The sequence below is a fragment of the Sinohyriopsis cumingii genome, chromosome 2, assembly GCF_028554795.1.
Source record: "Sinohyriopsis cumingii isolate HCF-2022 chromosome 2, ASM2855479v2, whole genome shotgun sequence".
NCBI lineage: Eukaryota > Metazoa > Mollusca > Bivalvia > Unionida > Unionidae > Sinohyriopsis > Sinohyriopsis cumingii.
Window position 1 is genome coordinate 121,925,792 of NC_142962.1, and position 25,347 is coordinate 121,951,138.

The window sequence follows — 25,347 nt, forward strand, 5'->3', positions numbered from 1 at the left end:
ACCGGGTTGTTTCCAGTCTAACTATCCAATGTCGACTCATCCTCCTACGAAGATGTGCTCCAAACTAGCTAAGCTAAACGAAGCCTACGTGAATTTGCATAGGGTCAGACACAGTCTGATACCGAAGCCAGAAGAGATAGAGAATGTGAGAATGTTAAAAGTTACTGAAGACCTGATAGAAGAGCTCTTCAGAGAAGAAGTGAACAGGGAGAAAGAAGAATGGACAGAGAAGTACAGACTTCAGAGACAGCAGCAGCAACAGCAACAACAACAGCAACAGCAGCAGCAGCAGCAACCTGAACCTGACAGAGGCTTTGTCGATTGTCGTATCGACACCAAAGAGTTCTTCTTCTCTTTCCGAAGAAGCAGACCTATCGCCAGAAAGTCTATCCTCAGAGGACATCGCATTCTTAGAAACTAAAAGATTGCCATAGCAAACAAAAGAAGACAAAAAAAAAAACAGCCCTTTTCAGGGCTACCCAATACTCTAGAAAAGAAATAACCATCAATTTGCGTGTGTGTGTAGGTAGAGTAGTGTGAATATAAACACTAACTCTTTTTTTAATAGTGCGAGTGAATGTGTTTGTGTGTTTGTGTTTGTAACATCTCACGTACGTTGGTGTGGATAGTAGATTAAGATCATTTTTTTGGCTGTTTGAGGTGTGGGGAGAGTAGATTTGGGGGGTTTGATTGGATTGCTTTGCGTATGTGAATAGTATATTGAAGTGATTAATGAAAAAAATTTTTAGAATAGGAATGGGTAGTATAAAAAAGTGAGTGAGTGTTTCTTTTAGGTCCGCGCGTTGTTTGGTCATGATCTAGGTAAGATCAATTTTATGTTTTTAGGGGGATGTTTTCCTTCACGTCCACGCTTTCGCTATAAATTGAAACTCGCTGGACAGTCTAGCTACCCTTGTTGATTGATCAACAATAAAAATGAGTAGCAGACTTGAAAAACTTTTTGAACTCCAGATGCACCTGGAATATGCCAGATGCCTTCTGAACGAGCTGGCTGCGGAGGCCCTTGTGGAAGAAGCCAGGATAGAACAGGAGGAAGAGAGAAAAATGAAAGAAGAGGAGGAAGGAAAGAGAGAGATCAGGTGTCACCCTATGATGAACCCTGTGTGCAAGGTGACACCTAAGGCAAGAACATCTCCCCAACCTGTAGCTACACCACATTTACAACAGGAGGTAAGGATGCCAATTCATCCTCGAATAAGAAATAGAAGAAGAGAAAGGGAAGTATTCACTATTCCAGAGACAGACGATTGGAATAGTGAAGCCACTCAACCCGCCTCTGCGCTTACAGCAACAAGGGTGAATTGGCAAGGAGACTGGAGTCGAAGATGTGTGTGCGGTGCCAGACCAGGAAGGTGCCAGCATTAGATAGGTGCATCTGGAGTTAAAAAACAGCCCTTTTCAGGGCTACCCCAATCTTTAGAAAAGATATAACAATCGATTTGCCAATGTGTGTAGGTAGAGTAGTGTGAATATAAACACTGATTCTTTTTTTCTTGTGTGTGTGTGTGTGTGTGTGTGTGTGTGTGTTTGTTTGTAAGCACTCACGTATGTTTGTGTGGATAGTAGATTTGGGTTTGTTTATTGTTTCTTAGCGTATGTGGAGAGTATAGTTTGGGTTTTGTAACCGCTCACGCACGATTGTGTGGATAGTAGATTATGGATTTTGTTTTAATGATTTGCGTGTGTAAATAGTAGATTTGGGGTTTGTTTATTGTTTCTTAGCGTATGTGGAGAGTATAGTTAGGGTTTTGTAACCGATCACGTACGACTGTGTGGATAGTAAATTTGGGGTTAGTTTATTGCTGATTCACTTATGTGAATAGTATATTATATGAAATGAGAAAGTAGGGGGATGTTTTCCTTCACGTCCGCGCTTTCACTATAAGAACTCACAGTATTCGTGGTTCAAACCATTCTACAAAGAATAAAAAAAGAAGATGGCTTCGAACCAGCTCGATAAAATGAAAACATTGCAAGACGTCCTGGACAATTTAGGTATGATGGAGCAAATGTTAGTGAGGTTAAACGAGGATCACTATTCTTATAGCCCACATAGAGTGAAGATGGAGATTAACAACTTAAGAAAAGTAAAGGAAATGATAAGTGCGGTGATGAAAGAAATAAAGGAGGAGAAGGAGGATGAAGAGGAAAGGATAAGGATGAGAGTATGGAACGAGAAAATTGAAAAGGAAGAAGAAAATGAGAAGAGGAAGAAAGAAGAGGAGGAGAAGCAGAAAGAAGAGAAAAAGAAGGAAGAAAAGAAAGAAAAGAAGAGAAAGAGTATAGGAGAGAAAATAAGAAGTTGGTGGAGAAATAGAAGAAATTAGAAGAAGAAGAAACTCAAAGGCCCTTTTCAGGGCCACCAACATTTCTCGAAAAGAGATAGCCTTTCGATTGCCTACCCCTTTATAAAAAAAAATTTTTTTTTAAAAAAAAAATCCCATGTTCAATTCCCCTTGTCCCTAAAGTAGTTTTTTTTTTCTAACATGTTCAACTCCCCTTTGTCCCTAGACAAACCCAAACTCTATTTCCATGTTCAATTCCCCTTGTCCCTAGACAGACCCAAACTCTATTCCCCATGTTCAATTGCCTTTGTCCCTAGAATCGATATTTTTTTTTTCCATTGTTCGAATGCCTTTGTCGCTAAAATGGATATTTCCTTTTTTTTTCCTTTCTCCAATGTTAAATTCCATGGTCGCTAATCTTACCCAGGGTTTTTTTGCTCATGTTAAATTTCCATTGTCGCTAATCTTACCCAGGGTGGTTAATGTTAAATTTCCATTGTCGCTAATCTTACCCAGGGGGTGTTTTTAATGCTAATTCCCATTGTCGCTAATCTCACCCCTTTCACTACTTACAAATTTCTTAGCCATTTGAATTTATATTGTTGTGAGGATGACACAAAGTTTTTTTGTCATGTCATCGTCAGAAACATCACATATATCTTCGCATAGTCTGTCTTCATCTTGCATTCTTTCTTCATCAATGATTTAATAAATCTTTGTTCGAGATATTCTTGCTGATCATTAAATTTTTGATTATGTCAAGTAATGTCAGAAAGATAATTACTTTATTTAAATTACATACAAATCAACCATTTTAATTTTTACTTGTGCAAGTAAATTGTGAAGATAATAAAGAAAAAGATGAACTTATACACATCTACGTGTTTATCCGATCTCTCTTTCACACACACACACACACACACACACACACACACACACAAACAGACACATTTTTGAATGTAACTAAAGCAAATTAATGTTGTTACTATCTCACTTGCATCGATCGTTGCACGGATGCCATAATTTCTGTTCTGATGCGCTGAAGCTGAAGACCAATCCAGGTTCATACCAGGAGTGAAAGCGGTTGGACTGGGGCGAAGGTTGGTGTATTTTATGTTGTCTGCTTCAGGGCCGCTGCCAGCTGTATATGCTACCATTTCATTAATCTGTGTATACCTTAAATATAGCACAGAGAGATATATATTTCAATTTATATTTTGATTATGTTCAACATTGTTATTCTCCATAAGAATTGTCTAATAAACATAGTTTGTTCCCTTGTCCATCCATCTGTCTGAATTAGTGTTGTGTTTATCTCAGTTTCTTATGTGGTCTCTGTCTGTTACCAAGAGAACAGAACATAGCTTTCAGGGTTTATACGTGTTTTTGAAACAGGATCACAAAATTCATGAGAGAGATTACTGTTCGTGAATTAAAAGACAAGATTCTAGCAACATGGTCTAGTTAAAAAGAAACTCTCGAACGGATGTGTCAGATTTCTGTCATAAGGTTATCTGCTAAAATGCTGCATTATTGTATCTAGAATGGTTGTTTATGTTGTGGAGTTTAACGCCATTTTTCAGCACATGATATAGTATGCATAGTGACCAGTATAAGTGGTGGACAAAGAACATGGAGCGATACGAGGAAGAATCGTCGACCCTTGGGAAGTCTCTAGCATTTTTTCTCACATACCCAAGTTGGTCGTGCCGAGACTCGGATCCATGCAAACAGAGGTGAGATGTGAGAGATCTTTAAAATCGGGCACCGTAGACCACTCGGTCACCCGAGTCCAAGAGATAGACGGTGTCTGTGTCAAATTTTGCGGATGGAAAACTACAAAGACATCTCTCGCAAAATCAACGTGTATCTAGGCATACTGTCTGCAATCATTAACCACCACTTTGTCAACAGGTGCCAATGCAAGAGGTGTGTATCAATCAGCCAATGAAATTGTATCTGTTCCTGCCAAATATGACGTTATCTCATTTTCACAAATGACGTGTTACGCCAACTCATAGCGTCAACAAATGAAATCGCTTAACTAAATTATGGGAAACCCTCGTTCTCTCAGTTTTTTACTAGACACGTTTGGTGAAGATCTCATAGAGCCACGCGAGATATCTTGTTGAATGAGACTAATGTTAACTGTTCAGGTTTCAGAGATCAGCAGATTTCTGCGTCAGGGCGACATTCAAAACCAAGTTACTACTAACTGATTGCGCTGCACGCACCACTGAAAACCAACTTATCTTCAATAGACATCTAAACAATCTTCAATTGGATATGCTTATGCAGCTTTTTGGAGGAAACAGAAACTAAGAAATAGTTCTTTTAATTGAGCGTGACTTAAAGTCTGTAGTCAAACCAGGCAGAGTATTAAATCCAACCCCTTGAAGTTGTCCAGAATGATTAAATGGATTTACATTTTGAAATGCTTTAGTTGTGTAATTGCCATACATCTACATATTTTGCATGTAGATTGTTTGAAGATCATTATGTTATACCATTTACGAATGAAAGGTTAAACTTTAATAAATTTAGCAGAATGATTAAAACATTCAATTCCTTAATATAAACTATGAGTCACTGCTTCTTTAAAATTGTGTAATGCAATTTGTCGTCTTTGTCAGAAAGTCGGAATACAAATTGATTGGTTTAGACCAGAGTACATTTCATGATTATTTAGCTATAAGTTACAGTGAGTGTGTTTTGAAATGTGATTGTACATATAATCAATTATTTTCTTTTATAACATCAATAATAATAATAATAATAATAATAATAATAATAATAATAATGATAATAATAAATTATAGAATAAATAATTAGCATAGTTAAACTAAAAGACGATGGATTATCCCTTGTATTATGTGATCCCTGTCTGAAACGTGTTACAGGTACTCTTTCAAGAACTACATACAATGACTTCTAAATTGTGATATATATATATATATATATATATATATATATATATATAGAGAGAGAGAGAGAGAGAGAGAGAGAGAGAGAGAGAGAGAGAGAGAGAGAATGGAAATAATTTGCATAAGTATCCCATATATGTCATGTGTTTTTGTTAATCTTGCTGCTGCAGGTTCTTCTGTTTTGTTTTCACTCACCATCCGATGTAATCGCCGGGATAAACGGTCGTCTGGGCACCACTTGGAACATTCAACGTAATTAACATATCTGTAACAGCTGAAATAAAACAAAGACCACTGAAATAAAACATACATTTTAACGCCGCCATATATCAAGTTTGTACACTGCTTTTGATTTCCGTCGAACTACGCAAATTGCACTACTTCATTACCCCCTCCATGTTTGTGAATAATAGACTTTCTTATCCAAAAACATAATTCATGCAAATGAGACTTTCTTATCCAAAAACATAATTCATGCAAATGAGACTTTTTGATCCAAAAGATTCGTGTATTTTGATTGAGGCCAGTAAGTAAAGGAAGTGAGCGAAGACGAAAAATTAAACAAAGAAAATAATGAGGCTAAGGAAACAAAGAAGGAAATAAAATTGAAGCACTGGTGATAAAGAAATCTTTTATGACAATGCCGATGACGATTAAAATAACAAAGACGACGATCTTGTAGTAGTAGTAGTAATAGTATTGGTACTAGTAGCAACTAGAAATGAAGGGAACAATTATTTTCAGGCAAGGTTATTCAGGTTAAATTTTCATGTTGGTATGTATTTTTTATTTAATTTATATCCGATTTAATTGTAAGTTTCTAAATCTTTTCATTTTTTAATTTCATTGTATGTCAAAATAATGTAGTTTTGTTTAGTAGAACTCGATACATTTTCCAGAAAACAGTTTGATCGTGACTTTTCATTTTTGTAAACATATAAAGCTGTCCTAGTTCCCGACCTTAATTCAAAATTAGTAACAGTCACGTCAACACGATTTTTTTTATAAAAAAAAAAAAATTTATCGTGGGAATAATAAGAGTGAGATCGAGGCTGCATTGAATACGTGACCCAAGGCTTGTAAATAGCTTTATTGAAGTAAGCAACCTCTTTATTATTCTTTGAGTAAAATGATTAGTTCTTGTCAGGGCCAAGCTGAGAGTGCGTGATGAAAACATGATCACGTGACCCTTATCAGGGCGTCTGTTTTGCGCGATATTCAAGTTTTAAACCATTGCTTAGAGAGAGATCTCACAGTTGGGCTTCTAAACACGGACGTAAAGGTGTTCCTTTTGTTGTGTCATTTTGGGAATTACATTTTAATGTTTATTCGAATTATTTGTATTATAAAAGATTAATTCGGATCTCTGGAAATATTTTGAGTGCTCGTGCAGAATTCTTGAACAAAGAAATTTCATTAATTCAAGCATCGAATTATTGTTTGTGTTTCTATAAGGAACTGTATACTACAACACAGTACAGGATACAGCATACGTCATCGCCTTCCATCTTGGATTCTTCGTCGGGATTCGAACTTGAATTGATTAGAACATTTAAATATTAGGACTTCTTACATTTATGCGCGGATTATACTTGGATTATTTTTTGGATTTGATTCTTAAAACCGTAAGTTCTTATTTTTTCATTTTTTAACAGTATTTTTTCAGGGAAATAAACTATTTGTTAAATGTTTCAAAGCTTGTTGTTTTCACTCTTTCTTGTGTTGCTGTTTATTCTAACAATGTATAATATGGTCGGCCGCTTGAATAAAAATCAATGTTCTCCCCAGCGGTAAAGATATAACAGATTTTGTTACAAACTTCATGTCGACATAATTTATTGTCTCTACCTCTAATTTGTCATACACACTCAGTCTATATGGCTTCTATTTAGTTTTATCATACAATAGTCAGTACAGAGAACCATTGGTAATTAAACAGTTCAAAATTTTGCGTTCCATGAAAATGGTATATGTTGTTTTCCTCATTTGATTTTCATAGGAAAACAACACCAAAATGTGTTCGAAAAATTAAAGACAGTACAGTGCACATACTTTGGACAAATACTTAAAATATTTGTTATCCAACACATGAAGAATATTTGGGGATTTTTTAAAATTATTGTATGGAACTCATATAAAGGCTGTTAAAAGTACTGAATATAAATTGTTAATTTACATACACGCCACAAATTCATTTGATCCAGCAAGTTTGTAGGCAGTTCCCGACGTTGATCTCCAAACCTCGAATAACACTTTCCCTGTGTTTTGTTTAATAAAAGCTTGCCATTGCTTCACGATTCCGCAACATGAGAACTGATATTCCGAATCAGCCGCGAGATAGGCATAACCTGCAAGAAAAAACTAAAAATAAAGCTGAAGATTTTTCATTATAGAGCTATCTTAAAACCGTAAAGCTTAACCTTGTAAGTTACTTATCATCTTCCAATATTTAAAAGAAAAATTAATTTATTTAATGACAGTATTTAGCAAATTTATTTCCAACCAATTCTCTAAATCTATTAAATTACTTTCTTGAAAGTGTTCTCTCTCTCTCTCTCTGTTGAGGGAGAGTAGTCGTATATGTGTCTGCATGTTATGTGTATGTACGAAAATTCCCACAATTCCACATCCCTTTGTGTGAGCATATTTGCGTGCGTGTGTTTATGTTGCTTTTTCTATAAGAAACCAATAGATTTCACTAGGTTTTCCTTTGCATGTGTGTTTGTATGTATAGTACTATCCATAATTTTGTATGCGTATGAGTGCTTACATGTATTAAAGCAAATGAAAAATTAACAGACACCACGTACTTTCAGTTTCTGTGTTTGTTTTTGTATGCATTTTAGGCCTTTGTCCTTTTATATCATGTGGACTGAATCCATTCTCTGCTGAAAAGTAATACATTTCGAATTGAACTGGTCTAAAGTACACCAGAAACATTAATTATTTTCAATACTGATACTAAAGTTATTAGATTATAATTCTTACATGATATTTCATACTCACATCAGTAGTATTTTTGCTGGACATTTATTTTCAAACGATATTCATTGGATTGTCGTTTCATCAAGCAAAGAGAAAGTTGAAGCCACCCAACTACGTTTTTGTCTTTAGGACAATTTGCGCCTGATTCACGGAATGGATGCAACACAAGTTAAACATATTTTAATTGCTAACCTATATTGCCATCGATTGTAGAATTGTATAAATACGGCTGGTCTTTCCCTATATAGTCCACAGCGGTACATTCTGGAAAAAAGTACATAAATAAAACGTCATTATGACAAAGGATAAATAATAATAAGGGATTTAATCTAAAAGTGTAAACTTGCATGAAATTTATTAGGGATAGTTATAATCAGCGGATTGTTCCATATAATGCCAACAAGACTACAAACTATAATACCAACAAGACAACAAACTATAATACCAACACGAATACAAACTATAATACCAACACGAATACAAACTATAATACAAACAAGACTACAAACTATAATACCAGCAAGACTACAAACTATAATACAAACAAGACTACAAACTATAATACCAACACGAGTACAAACTATATTACCAACAAGACTACAAACTATAATACCAGCAAGACTACAAACATTTTCTATGTTCTCAGTTTATCTTTGAGGAATAGGTTGTAAGAATGTTCCATTTGGCATGACATTAAAACTTTTCAGCTTCCGTCTTGACAACACAGCTTACTTGGGGCAATAACACATATCTGATTTATCTTTAGCAACTACACCATTTTTAAATCCTTCACAAGTCGATTACAGATGAGTAAAAAACAAGTAACCAAAAAGTAATATCAAAGGGACTTGTTATATATTTTTTAAAGACTCCTCAGTGAGATCATACTGTCTGTTTTGCTACAGTATATCAGCATTTTATATTCCACCAAATTCGTTTAATTGATCAATGTATATTACCAAATTTGTAAGGTTGCCATAGCGATTTAGCAAAATTGTAATGTGGCTGTAATGATTTACCAAATTTGTAAGGTTGTTATAACGAGGTCCCACAATATAATGAATTCTAAATCACTTGCTATTGTCTCTCTTAAACAAGTCAACTAAATCTTTGCAATAGTTCTCTCTCTCTCTCTCTCTCTCTCTCTCTCTCCGTATGCAGTGATAATTGTGCCCAAACTTTGTAAAAAGGTGACTCTAGGGGCCCAGCTCTGGAACCAATACCTATGTGAATGGGATGACAAAAAATTATTCACTCTATGAGGGGAAAAGAATAAAGTACAAATCAGCACCAAAATATGTCAACTCAAAATAAAGACGTAATTTATGTATTGTAAGTTGAATTATATGATGTGAAAATGTATGACTTTTCCAAAGTGCTGATCAGTTTGCCGTTTTCTCATAATTATTAAATGCCAATGTTATAAAACTGCATTTGCGAGACGCCACGTAAACATAAAAAGTTGCTGTCTTTAAAAATACGGATGTGCTTTGGACCACTCAAGCCTATTACGGCCTGTTTTCAAGCCCTAGAAGAAGAAAAAAACAATTCAGCGCCTGAACATATAATTTGAATTCGACAGCAATCATTGTGATCTTGATTTTACGAACTATTTAAAGTAAGAGAGTATTGCTTTCCAAAGAGACAGTAATTAAATAAATATGAATGGGAACTTGGGTATAGTACACATTAACTCTCGTTTGTATTGACACTGATGTTTGTCCAAAACTACCTTCTATAAAAGCATACATATAATGTATACAAGAGTTCAAAATCTTAGCCGCATAAATTAGGCCGTATCCATAAATGAAGCCGCATGCATAAATTAGGCTTAAATCACACAGATGTTTAAATTTTGACACCACGTTTTCACACTTTTCAAGAAGATATTCTTTACATACAATTCTGAGTGAAATACGAAATGTATTGGTAATATACTGGTAATAAGAAGGTTGGGGAAAAAAAATACTTCAAAAAATGAAGCTGAATGAACAGTGTGCTCAAACAGTCCACTTAAAATTTGTCGGGTAATATCCCAAAATGTATCCTAAGCAGTCGTGGAAGAATTCATTTTGTCATTTACGCTTAACAACTTGTTCTAAAAAGGTGGAAAAACTTATTTTGTCTATTATCTACGGCAAAATACTCCAAAATAAGTTCGTGTTGTGTGCTTTAAATACGAATGAACGGCCCAGATTTTAGTTTCAAAATGTCTCGTGTTATGACAGAAAGTACATTGATTTCAGAACAGAACAAATTTTTCTATCATGACTTAAGCTTGATCATTTTATCGTAAACTCGCAGAAATCATGAGTACATGCAATACCATAACCTGATTGCCTTATAATGGTGACTTAAAACTCCGGCTGTATTAAACTTTGAATTCTAATGTCTTTTAGAATCCGATTAAGATGAATATGTGACAGAAAATGACATCTTTTCCAAAGAGATTATTTTTTTATTTATTGCCTTGTAGATATTACGTAGACTAATTTTGGACTGAATATCTAACTTTAGTTTCTGTATAATTTCTACATCTGTTTGGTCGTTATTCTACTTCTTTGATCTATCTTCATGACCGCCAATCCATCGTTTTTAACTATGTAATCATTTTGGGAATTGTTATGTATATTTCATCTATACTGTGTGGTTGACTTATAATGGATGGTGGAGGCCTAGCTGACTAATGTCTTGTTTTGTTTCGTTAAAAAATATATTACATAGTTAATTCTTTTCTGTGAGTTTAGATTATATTTTAAGATCATTATTACCTGAAGGTGAACATTTACAGATGCAATAAACTGACAACGAACAGTGCGAATCTAGTATCTAGCTAGCCTAAGCGCTTTCGATTCTGTAAAGAGTCCTTTTCAAAGGCAAATACAAAACATATACAAGATAAACAAATAAAACAGAAAAACGGTTATGTTTGCGGAACGTTACTTGGCTGTTTCTACATGAATTCAGCCTTTTAACTTTATTATGTTTCAACTAGCATTTTTCAGCTTGTTGCTGATACTGGAAAATATTTGTTTTGACCTAGAAATTGATAAGCCATAACGACATCTGTTATTTTATGTACATTTATGTAAGCGCAATGTATATCCCGGATATTTCATTGTTATAGTAGTCATAGGCTACGAAGCAAAAATAGAGAAATATTTTTTAAAAATGTGTCGGCTGCAAAAGATAATTTTGTCGTCTTCATTATTATTATTATTACAAAATACGAGCCACTTACACGCACCTGGTTAGTTGCTCATGTCGATTTCGTTATATCCTTCATGAACTTTTAACACTTAATCATTTTCTTAAATGCATATACATTTGTAACATATTGAGTCTGTTAGGAAATCTTGCCGTCTGAGCCCATGGTGTTAAAATACCAATAATTTTATTCAGCTCATCAGTAGAAGGAACACAGTTATTTTGTGCCAATATAGAGATATATCCAGATAAACAGACATACACACACGCATTTAAAAGTATTTTTGTCTACTTTGGATGGATGTTGTGTTTTAATGTTCGTCCTTCTTGTTCGAAGATGACCATTATCACTGATTGGTTTGGTTTCATGGTTTGGCAAAGAGAGAGAGAGAGAGAGAGAGAGAGAGATTCATTCATAATGGGTTATAACATTTAATCTATCAAAGTACCAAATTTAGTTTAAAAGTTTTCAAAAGTGATACATATGATATTTCCAATTTTTATTTCCACGATCAAGCTGTTAAGAAAAGTCCATGCATAAAGAGCTATTTAAATAAAGGACTTTGCAGGAAAACCGCTTTTTCAAGACTTTTAAAAATCCGTCTGTGTGAAACAATTTTTTTTTATCGACGGAGTAGTCACCAGGTTTCAACTGAGAAATGAATCCGCGTATTCCCATTGAATGCAAAGGTCAGGGAAGAATTGACGTGAATTCCTGTCTGAGTAATTTAGAAGAGCTAAATATGTGATCTCGAAATCTTAACTTGAATATCGGTGTTCGTTTGATATTCTTGTTATGAAATGTTAATGACTTTCATCTTCGCGGGCTTCATTAATTCGAACTCGCTTTGATATCAATCATAATAAAATCGTAAAATGCTTGCTATCGTGCCAATTATAATAAAATTGAATAGTGTTCGCTTTGAAACCCGTTATTAGAAAATATCCATGTAAGATAGATAATTAAATATTGCATTCTCACAGCAAATTGAAGCAATTCACTTTTCAATAGTCACATAGAATATGATTATAAATATATTTAATTTTTACAGCTGGGATTATTAAATAGTCGATAGTAGACACATTTTCTGTAGAAGAGTGTCCGAAAAAATTGCACAAACTTTGTTTGGGTTATAACATTCGTGGCTATATTGTCAGTCCAGCTTAAAGGTGTTCGAGCTGACACAATATATTTGCATCCAAGTTGCTTTTGACTGATTTGTTCTAGATAAGCTTCAATTACCGTAAAACACGAAACCAAAAATAAACGGCTTCAGCATCACATTCCCTCCAGGAAGTCACTGTATGGGATTTGTTTAATTTTTTTTATTTATATAACTAAGATGATACAATGCCGTGGAGGTGCTGGTGGGTGGTGATGTTGGATGGTGAGGTTGTACCTTCTTACAGGGTGTCCACTTTATTCGGTTCTCATTATCTAGGATATGATCGCTCTCGGTGTTATTGCCCGAATCGAGTAAATATTAATATAAAGTGTAAAACTTACAGGTGGAATAAATAGAGATCTGAGCAGAACAGAATGACACGAGCCCCCGTACATGAAAAACCAATCATTAATTAATTACATAACAACTGCGATAATACATTAAATTAGGAAGATACACATCTCTTTGAAATAAATCATTCAGAGAATTTTAAAAAATAAATATATTTATATAATAGCCGATCTGTTTTCAATGATAGAATTGGTTCATCATAGAATCGAGTGAACAACCGAAGTCATTATAGAAATTATAACCTGCTGATTTCCAGTCCACTGCAGCTTCACTGTGGTTGTTCCTCTAGGACCTTTCGCCTTTTCCCTTCTCCAACCTCCCTACTTTCTCGCCTCTTTTCGGCTCCCAATTTCCTGTGGGTAGGTGGATACGTAAATACGCTGATACGTAGATACTTAGATCAGTAGGTACGTGGATACGTCAGTAGATAAGTCAGTGGAACTATTTTCTCTTGTGCTTTTATGCTTTGTTCGCTTCTACCACCGAATTGTGTCCGTCAACTTCCGGTCCCTTTGACAAATGTTTTACGAGAGAATTTCTTCCAAATTCAATCTCAGAGTCCCTTATATTTTCACTCTTGCAGGAAAATGCAGACTGACTAGATTTTTCGATGAGGGCAATTTAAAAGCTAGGAAATTTCGTGTGGGAAACACGCCACTTATTTAGTGCAACCAATCAGGATTAAATGTATCTACCTCCTTTATATTTGTTGTTGTTGTTGTTTTTGTAGGGTTTAACGCCATTTTTCAGCACACGATAGATTATACATGGCGGAGAGTATTAATGATGGAGGAAGAACCAGGGAAATCCCCGGAAAGAACCACCGACCCTCGAGAAGCTACTGGCAAGCTTTCTCACATGCCCACATTGGCCGAATCCGAGACTCAAACCCACGCAGACAGAGATGAGATGGCAGTGATCGGTAACGGAGAACGCTTTAGACCACTCGGCCACTCGGGGCCCCCACCGCCTTTATAATTAGTCGCCAAAATTGCGGTCAGTCTGACTTCTAGATTTCCAAACATTTGATTCTGATCAATTTCAAATCTGACATTTTCGATACAAAGATGGAAGTTAACATCTTCCTTCTAGTTTGTCAGGACGGTTAAATAAACGAAGGCTTAATTAAGAATAACTTCCTCTCCAGACACAGACATTAGAAATCATTGCAGTGTAGCGATTTAACAAGCATATGTCCCCATAAATCTAATTAATTGTTCTATAGTCCAAGTTAATGTGCTTTTCATAGATCGACGGAAATTTGCATCCTTACAAATGCCACATGCTTCGTTGATATAAAACACTGTCTTCAAGCTGCAAATTTCTGATACATTGCGCATGCTTGACGATAGATCTTGATTGTGATTAGCTACTTCGTTTGTTAAATTCATAATGGCTTGCATATGAAATACCTCCTTCAACCAACTGACAAATGAATTGCTATCATTAAGCAATATTGTTAACAAACACTCACATTCAATATCAAATATCATGTTCGTGAGTGAAGACAGTGTTTAGTTGTGATTGGCTACGGTGTGTTTAACAGCTGACGCAAGAAATTCATCAATGAAAGTATGTTAAGCACAAAGAAAAAATTTCATTGAATATTCGGTTTCCGTACGTCAGTATAAAAACAGGCATGGTTTTCTGTTACATTATAAAGAAAGTAGAAAGAATCCAGGTGACCTAGGCTAGGATCGAGTTGTATAAATCCCCATTTCATCCAGTATGGTGAAACATGGAGAAAGATCATAAGAGAAATGTTAAAACACTGACGCTAACAATTTTAAAATATCATTTAGAAATGAATGTCCTCTCCAAATGAAAAATAAAATTACGAATAGTAGTAATTTTTTTAAGATTCTCAGAATTCTTGATATAAAATCCCATCAGATAGTGATTTACCGTACATCTCGAATTTGTCTCACTACTTATGTACAATTAACCATTAAGTATAATTGATATAAAGATATGTCCACAAAGTATAACGATATAGTCGATGTACCTTGAATATGAGTTTAGTAATTTGAATCTATGACTGTAATTCAAAACATCGGATCGGTTATTCATTCCTTACATTTATGAAATATTTGTGGCTTCATATTTTTAAAAGTGTCGCTGTACGCCACGAAATGTTGACCAACGTTTTCTTTGAAACGATCAGTCATCCATAAACAACATCAACAAAGAACAGCTAAGCTACTGTAAATAAATCCCATTCTAAATTTATTTATTACAAAATCCTATTTTAGTATATTTAGTTTACTGGACGTAAACTTTATTGAATGTTTCATTGTTATAAATTTTTTAAATATTGAATTTTATCACAATCATTATAAATTAAGAGAAATTATTATCGTTGGTACATTTTGTAAACCGATCCTAATGAAGTATAAATATCGAAAAAGTCCTTGACAGATAATGAGTGTCGTTTTTCTTAAATTAAACGAAATATTCTTTTAAACGTGAATTTGTCACCAATATATTGAAGTTTTCATTCATTCGCACTCAGTTCCTTGGTGTCTAACGGTTTATGAAAAAGACATCTGTAAGTAATAGAATTCACTAGTTAAATGAGTTTTGTGCGTGAAGTGGACCATGTTCATTTAGAGTCCATTGTCAATAAAATTAAACAAAATGACGTTACATAACTCACGAATGAGCTTGTATATATAACATCAGTGGTTTCGAACACAGGTTATATTATAAACAGCTAGGCTTGCATAATGCCGAAGATTAGGCGTCACAATTTTCACTAAATTTCTCTTTCTGATACGTATGCCGTCAACAATGATATTCAACCATCCCGCTGAAACTTTGCATTCGTTTAATCCAACTTCTGACATTGCAGAAACGCCAGTCATACCCCAATTTTCCTTTCTCTATACGAAATGTTAAGATCCTGTTTTGCTTTTTATGACTGGGAGTTCAGTCTTAGTTGATAATTCGTAGCCGAACCAAGTGGTGATCACAGTGAGCGAGATGCTCGTAAAATCTGAAACATATTTAAGGCTTAAATAAAACTGTGTAACCCAATATATAAGCATTTCTGAATTATTCGTTAAATAACCCATGTTTCCATAGGTAAAATGTCGAACTCACGTTCTTTAAAAGTGTGAAATACGAAATTGTGGAGTTGAACAATAATTGTTTTCGTCCTGAGACAAATATTAAGAAACCTTGTATTCGAAGACTAACTTTATATTCTATTTATCCTGTCACCTGTCAATACGGAAACAAATACTCAAAGATATGTTTCCTTTTCAAGAGTGGTTAGCTTAATTTCCGCATCATCTTCACAGAAATACGGTGTAAGAATTGGAATAATAAACAGATTTAGCCTCATCGCATTATCGCCCAAGTCAATACAATACTTTAATGCAGATCTAACAACGTACTTATAATGAAGACCATATTGTAGGCGCTAACGCATTGAAAAGTCTTTTTTTTCTTTGGCGACAAGATCCACTCATCTATTTCTACAGTTCAGAAAACGCTTTTGAGAGGCAGTAAGGACGATAATTGACACTTGAACAATGAGCACATAAGATACAAAGAGGCCGATGATCGTCGCTTTGACGCCTTATAACCATTAATCAAATTTAAGTATATCTATTACTGTATATAACGGGTTGATGAAAATCTTAAAACAGGACAATTCAATGACGTCACTAGGGGTGCGGGAGGTGCGGACTGCACCGGGTGACACCATCAGACGGGGTGACACCAAAATGACTGTTTATAAAAAAAAAAATTGTGCAGGAAGGAGGTCCATGGGGGTGACACCATGAGTTACGGCACCGGGTGACACCAACCCTTGTGATGCCACTGGGACAATTCGACACCACGAATACAATTTTCAATGACGATAAATTATGTCGAAGAATTTTAGTTAAATAATACATATGCATCTTTGACCTCAGTTACTGCTTTAAAACGTATTTCACTAGTAATAAATACCTTCTTTACCATATTATGATAAAGATGTATAATCATTTTTGAAAACAGCATATTTAATGTTTAATTCTTTGAATAAAAAGGTAATAAATAGAGGATATTTGCTTGAAACGAGTGAATAACGGATATATTTCATCGAGTGGATGAAAAACTCAGTATTTTCACGAGTGGCCAAGCCACGAGTGCAAATACTAGAGTTTTTCACCCACGAGATGAAATGTATCCGTTATTCACTCGTTTCAAGCAAATATTCTTTTTATTTTATGCTCACATAAGTTGTCTACCTAAAGTTTGTGACACAGTAAATTAGCAGATTTCGTACGGTAATGTCAGCTGTTTACCGTACATGTTCTGCTGTGCTATGTGTACCTGCGCACAAAATTAGTTCCACATCAGAGTGATACAAATTAACTGATATTTCCAGAATAACAAACTACAAGTTTCAAGGATAACAAACATGGATTATTAATAATGACAATGACATGTACATAAGATAAAAGTAGTTCACTGACAAAAAATCAAAGGAAGGTAAGTATGTTCTGACCCAAAAAAGTAGTTCCTGTAGTTAAAAAATATTATTTTTTCACTGCAGTGAAATATCAATAATTATTTTAATGAGAAAAACAAGTAATTCACTGCTTAGCATAAAACAAATTAAACTTTTCAAATTGTTATTGGTGTTATCTCATTAGAAAATTTTGACATTAACAAAAAGGGTGTGCGACGTAAACAAATTTAGTAAAGAATTATAAAAAACGCTTGTCTTCAATTCCACAACATGCATAAAGTTGAAAATGACGAAATAGGCTATGAAAAGACAAAATGGAAGACGAACTAACACGTCGATGGGTTAGTAGAGTCTATTATTATTATTATTATTATTATTATTGTTATTATTATTATTATTATTATTATTAATGGAAAGTGTGGCGATGAATATATAGATTTATCAAGTATTATCATTAGGATTAAATGAACGGCAAAAATGGTTGTTGGTTGTAACAACATTTCGCAGAAACGCTTTTATATGCTTTATAAACGTTCAGAAAAAGCGCTTGTGAGGCAATAAGAACTCACATCAGATGCAAAACAAGGCAGATGATTGTCGCCTTAGAAATTAAGATACAGATGCAAAATGAACGGTGATTTTCACCTTGAAAATGAGTATACGTAAGGCTGCAGTGACGTTGATTATCACTTTAAAATAAGTATATGTAAGGCTGCAGTGACGTTGATTATCACTTTAAAATGAGTATATGATACATAAGTTCCTTGTATTATTTCGCATTTTGGAAATCTTTAGTGAAACCAATAAGCTTTTACAATATCATCTAAAGTAAAGACCTTTATTTCAAATCCTACCCAGGAACGGTTAGAATCAGTGAAAAAAGGATGAACTGCTCCAGCTTGTCAGAAAAAAAAATGTGACTTTTTTTGAGGCAACGGGTTTTTTAAGCAGCAAGAAATTTAAAAAATTATTTTGATCCAATATTTGGCAGAAAATAATATTTTGGATAAAGTGCTTTGGGTTTGATTTGTAAGTATATATCCGACTCTAATTTGCAAATACAAAAATGAAAGGGAGTTAGGAAAGCTTGAGCTTCAGAAAGAGAAAGAACAAAAGTAAATGCAATTAGAGAAAGTGGAAAGAGAGAGGCGCATGCAATTAGAGAACGAGGAAAGAGAAGGTCAGTTGCAATTGCAGAAAGAGAAAAGAGAGAAAGAAAGAGAAGAGAGGCAAATGCAAATATAGATGTAAAGAGAACAAAAATGCAGGTGTAGAAAGAAAGAGAAAAGGAACAAGGGAATTTAAATTTAGATTACTGTAATTAGAGCTGGCAAGTAAAATGCACATACTCACTTTACACACAATTTAAGTTTTGATGGTACTAAAAATAAACTGGTTAGTACCCCCTAGGCTAATATCCATTTTAAAGAAAAAGAAATACATACATATTTTCCTCATTTTATATATAAAAAAATTGCTTTATTATTAATATGTGTAATAATTAATATATTCAAAAGTGAGCTTTGCCGTGCTTGTGTTACAACTCTATGGCATACTGTGAGACATGGACAAGCTAAAACATATAGATGCTAAGGTCAAGGCTATCTCTGAATTCCCCGTGCCTATCAGTAAAAAGCAGCTGATGAGATTTTTGGGTGTGGCTGGATACTATCGGAAATTTTGTACCAAATATTGAATCTCTGCCAAATTTAGCAAGAAGGCGTGTTTCATTGGTCTGAATAATGTCAGGGGGATTTTAATGAGTTAAAGACAATATTGAAGCCTGCACCAGTTCTTTCAATTCCAGGTTTCGGTCAGTCGTTTAAATTGTCTATTCATGCAAGTGATGTTGGCGTAATATTGATTTAAGAAGACACTACTAGTGTAGATCAGACAGTTTGCTACTTTTCTATGAACTTAAATAAGCACCTGATAAATTTATAATCCAGAATGAATATTTAGCTTTGCTATTGGCTTTGCAACGCTTTGATTTATATATTAGTTCAGCTCCTGTTCCAGTTATTTCGTTTAGTAATCACAACCCCTTTACTTACATTCAACAATTAAACCACATACAAAACGTACGTAATTTATTCCGGTGGTGGATTAAGCATCGATAAAATTTTTTTGATTGTTATGAGCTACAATATATCTTGTGACAATTATAGGAATGGGATCATTAAATTTTCATCTGTCTGTCTGCCATATCTTAATTGATCTAGATAGCAAGTTTCTTTCTCGCAAAACCTATCACAATTCTGTGGACATTATCTGTTCATCTAAACCAAACACGAAGTCATGAACATTTTTATGATTTATTTATTTATCTTAATGTAGTTGATAGATCAATCCCTTCAACATATACATATATACCAAGCAGATAAAAGATCTTATCTAATATTTTAATGGCATATTAACAAAACATCTTACCCTTGATCACGTTACAGTCAAACAGCAAGTCTATTTAAACGTTCTAGCGTGAATGATGAATGTTGATATCAATCAGTTTGCATTCAACAGCAGAATAAAGAAATAAGCATATTTAATAGTGAATGAATTCAAATGTATAGAACTGTTATTTGCCCAACATCCTTTAGATTATGGCGTTATAGGCATGGTTATATTTATGGTTTCTGAAATTTATGAAATATTGATAGTCTCACAAAGAATGTAGTTGTGAATGCGCTTTCATCAAATATTGCCTTAATCCTGGGAAAGTATATATCTAGCACACCTTAAAAGTAAATGTTAATTTATTTATTCAAATAATTGTTGGTTGAATTAGTATTAAAATAAAAGATGAAGACGTTGCATGATGCACAGTTTAGTCAAAGTCTTCAAATACCCCCCCCCCCTTAGACAACTAATAGGATTTACTCGTTGTTATGGCCACAACGTCGTATACATTCAACTTTATAAGCGTATAATTAATACATTTTACCCACACAACATAATTCTAAAGGGGAAGAAAAAGGAATCAAAAAGCATTTGCCTAAATGGTTCGTTGCTGAGTCCTCTTCAACTGTTCCTTTCTGAATATCGCATTCATGGTATTTAGCCAAAGCACTTCAGATCTTTTTCCAAGTTTGACGTAAATAAATATATTCGTGAAACAAACTGAAAAAGTAGTGAAAAAATCTCAACACTTGTATAATGAACGCTAAGCGTGTTTACCTATGTATAGTTATGAATTTATTGAGTACATGGAGTGCTCTAAGCAAATTAAATTTTCTACGCATTTCTTTTGTGCTTTACATTCAATAAAAGTTTGTTCCATGACTAAGACAAATTCCTATTGATATTTTAGTTCAGTCTGTTTGGAAACAGAACTCACTTGCGTAAAATGCTGCTGAAAATCCGAATCACCATGGTCAAGTACAGTGTCTAAAAATAATCAGCGCTCAATTTCACCAAAATAAATATAAAATTTAGTAATTTTGATTAGTTAATTTTAAGTCACACTTGATATCTTCAATTAAAATTTAGTGCAGACTTAAGTTTGTTGCTAAAATTCGGACCTTATCTTAAAGTCTAAATGAACTGCGATAGCTGTTGGTGACAACATTTTGCACAAACGCTTTTTGATATTTTATAAATCTTGATTGCAACATGAAAATAGTAACAAAAAGTATTTTATTTATTCCATGAAGTCAGTACATCTGTTTTCTCATTTGTCCCCTTTTGTGTCCAAATGGAATGCAGAAATGACGCAGAAAAGCAATCAACACGAGATTGTATACTTAAGTATATCTGTCACAATAATTTGTGACACGAGAATGTAAGCTCTCCTATTTGTAAAAAAAAAATTAACTTTTGCTAAATAAAGCATATCTTATAACTCAGTGATATAGAGCTAACAACTCACTGGTATAAAACATAATTCATGGACATGGAACATACAACTGGTATGTATAGAACATACATCTCACGGGTGTATAACATACGACGCATGAGCATCAAACATATAACACATGAGTATATAACACACACCTCATGGGTATGGAACATTCAACTCATGGGTATAGAACATACAATTTATCAGTGCAGTACATACATCTCATGGGTGCAGAACATGCAACTCATGAGTATAGAACATAAACTCATGGTTATGGCGCATGTAACTCAAGGGTATAGAGCGGGAGTCTCAAACACGTAGCCCTGGGCCGCTTTCGGCCCGCCAAGGCGTATCCTGTTACCCGCAAAATGATTGGCGTCACAAGGCGCCATGAGAGATAATAAAGGTCGCACGGCCCTCGGGGTGGTTTGAGTTTGAGACCCCTGGTATAGAACATACAACTCATGGGTATAGAACATACGACTCATGGGTATAGAACATACAACTCATGTGTATAGAGTATACAATTCATGAGTATAGAACATATAAAACATACAACTCATGGGTATATAGCACGCAACTCGTGGTTATGAAACATACAACGCATGTGTATAGAACATACAACTCATGGGTATATAGCATGCAACTCGTGGTTACGAAACATACAACGCATGTGTATAGAACATACAACTCATGGGTATAGAGCATACAACTCATGGGTATACAGCATGCAACTCTTGGTTATGAAACATACAACGCATGGATATAGAACATACAACGCATTGGTATAGAACATACAACTCGTGTATAGAACATATAAAACATACAACTCATAGATATAGAACATGGAACATTCGGACGTATAACATACATTCCATTACTCACAATTAGTAAATTACTTTTTTGTTCTAAAATTCTGAATTTAGGAAGATCATTGCTATTAAAGTTTCTACCAATTTTGTTTTCTATATTTCGTTTGTAAGCATTTTTCAACAAAGTTTTACAAATACGATAACGTTAAAGTAACACACGTTTTCCATAAGACCATCAGTATTCTTACTTTACCCAGTGAACGTTCCCGGGATACGCAGTGTGACGTTACAACATATTTTCTAATACAACACACATCAAGTCATTTACCAAAAATTACATGTATCCCTCTTTCTTGTTCCTTCCACCAAACAGAAGGACGCTGATCCATAAACATTGTTTTGATTACGCCCAAAAAACTTGCTTGGAATCATTACTTCTTTAGACATTTTGTCATATGATTGTATCAATTATAATAGCTATCTAAGCTTAGATTAAACGCAATTAATCAGGCTTAAGACGAACAAAAATTTATCTCGTAAATATATCACTACTTGAGACCGTCCCCCAGACTTAACTTTTGACCCTTGAGATGTTAATAAGGACTTGATCAATTTATTACGTTAATCTGACGGCAATCCTTGTGTGCAAAACATGTTGGCAGAACCAAAAGAAAACAAAAAGACACAATTCAAACTCTAACCTAGAATTCACATGAGACAACTCGTTGGCAAAATACTGATCTATATGTCTGAAATATCTTAAATAGCTACAATGGTACAAGACTGCAAAATTGCGATAACTATTTGTAAGGTCGATTCAAGAAGTTATACCTATCAAATATCTTAAATAGCTACAATGGTACAAGACTGCAAAATTGCTATAACTATTTGTAAGGTCGATTCAAGAATTTATACGTATCTAATATCTGAAATAGATACAATGATACAAGACTGCAAAATCGTAATAACTATTTGCAAGATAGATCGATTCAAGAATTTATACATATCAAATACCTTAAATAGCTACAATGGTACAAGACTGCAAAATTGCGATAACTATTTGTAAGGTCGATTCAAGAAGTTATACCTATCAAATACCTTAAATAGATACAATGGTACAAGACTGCAAAATTGCGATAACTATTTGTAAGGTCGATTCAAGAAGTTATACCTATCAAATACCTTAAATAGCTACAATGGTACAAGACTGCAAAATTGCGATAACTATTTGTAAGGTCGATTCAAGAAGTTATACCTATCAAATACCTTAAATAGATACAATGGTATAAGACTGCAAAATTGCTATAACTATTTGTAAGGTCGATTCAAGAATTTATACGTATCAAATATCTTAAATAGATACAATGATACAAGACTGCAAAATCGTAATAACTATTTGCAAGATAGATCGATTCAAGAATTTATACATATCAAATATCTTAAATAGCTACAATGGTACAAGACTTCAAAATCGCGACAACTATTTGTAAGGTCGATTCAAGAAGTATGTGCACTTATTGAAAGCTTCCCAGTCAGAAAAAGGACTCAAAACAAATAGCAAGTTTATATTTACTTTAGTGTATACTGTACAAAGCTAGTTTCAGACAGTTGTTCTCGGGTTGAAAGTATTACATATTTTTGTAAAAAGTGCAGTGTTGTAATGTATGCATGCATATGTATACGGGGTATAGATTTTAATGCAAAAAATAGAAGTATTCGTATATTAGATATAAAATAAGACCACATCAACCGGAAGCGACACTTTTATGTCTTTCCTTGAAGACAGATGGGTTGTAAAAAGGAATGATCTATTTCTTTAAATAAAAACAACTCATGTTATGTCATTTGCTAGAGGAAAACTGTACTAATAGGCCTAAAGGTACCATGTATTCTCTGTAAATGTCTCCAACCGAGCACACATGCAGTATATACATACACCAGACTGGTTCACAACTCCACTAGCTGAACTGGAATTCAACTGTATGAGACCGTCTTTCAAATCTCCATAATCTTACGATGTTTTTATTAAAATATTAAGTTATTCGGGTAAGAAGATTTCTCAATGATATGTCACAGTTAAAGCTATGAAAATACATTTTAAGCCGAAATTTATTCTTCATTGTCAAGATACTCGGTATTTTTACGATATATTTTAAACTGGCTTTCAAATAATGCACATAAGAATGTTTGTAATTGAATGTTAACAGGCTTCTTAAATTCTTAAAATATTTCTGCTCTTGTGCTATTATGTTTTTTTTTTCTTCAGTTAACTGTATGTCTAACCTATCAGAGAAATGAAAGAGAACAACAAATCAAATTGTTTTATTGAATGAAGAATGTGAGAAATGCTAATTCATCAGTAAAACCCCCTCTTAATTTTCAGTGAAAGCATCACGTATTTTATGTAGTATAAATTCATTAACATTTTAGCAATAATCAATTGTACTAAATTATGAAATTAAAATAACTGATTTAAGTCTACCTGACATTTTCACATGATATTGGGTCAACTCCTGTTATGACTTATTATTTACAAAGTTTTTAAGGAGTAGTTTCATTATAATTTCTTATCTCCTGACAGAAATTGTTTACCAGACATGGATAGAAGAAGCGATGGAGGAGGTTATTTTATTTTTTGAACGGCAACATTGCTCGTTTTGCGAAACGCACGATGCTTGCCCAGACATTTTGTGTGCATGTAAAACATACACACTATTGACCAATGAAAAAGATATTTTCTTTCGATTTTGTTAGAGAGAGCATTTCTGTAATGTTTTATATGAACAACATTTGGTCATTCTTGTAAGAAATCCACAATAGTTTCCTTGAACGCCTAAACAACTCTTATTCAGGATAGTTGTGTGTGTGTGTGTGTGTGTGTGTGTGTACGTGTGTGTACGTGTGTGTGTGTTGTTGTTGTTGTTTCTTCGTAGGTAAACACTATTAACTGTAACGTACAATATACAGCGCGTAATTAGTGCCTACTTATCCGTAAGGATCTACCATCATTTAACACAGGAATAAAAGTTTAATATTTTAATTCTCAACAAAATTAGGAAATGGGATGAATTTTAAGAGGCTTGCGTCATCCACCATGATGCTGCTATAAAATAAGGTATTTTATCTTGATTCACTCCTTATAAGGTATTTTGTCTTGATTCACTCCTTTAGGAATAGTTTCTATCTAAACAAGTTGCTTTACGATACAGAGTTAAATGTATATACTTGATTCAATGGATATCATAACAAATTTCTAAATAAAAATGAATGTCGCACAGTGAGAAAAAGTAAGGATC

The 25,347-nt window shown here is 34.0% G+C and overlaps 1 protein-coding gene across 1 annotated transcript in view; it reads right to left on the minus strand.

The window, feature by feature from the left end:
• LOC149805724 (protocadherin-like wing polarity protein stan) overlaps positions 1-25,347 on the minus strand; it is a 145,364-nt gene that overhangs the window by 70,069 nt on the left and 49,948 nt on the right. Inside the window, exons 2-5 of the mRNA XM_089934686.1 lie at positions 8,408-8,479; positions 7,411-7,578; positions 5,426-5,504; positions 3,301-3,482 (exon numbers count right to left, since the gene is read on the minus strand). Of these exons, the coding sequence (XP_089790812.1) occupies positions 3,301-3,482; positions 5,426-5,504; positions 7,411-7,578; positions 8,408-8,479 (501 nt within the window). The remainder of the gene's footprint in view (positions 1-3,300; positions 3,483-5,425; positions 5,505-7,410; positions 7,579-8,407; positions 8,480-25,347) is intronic.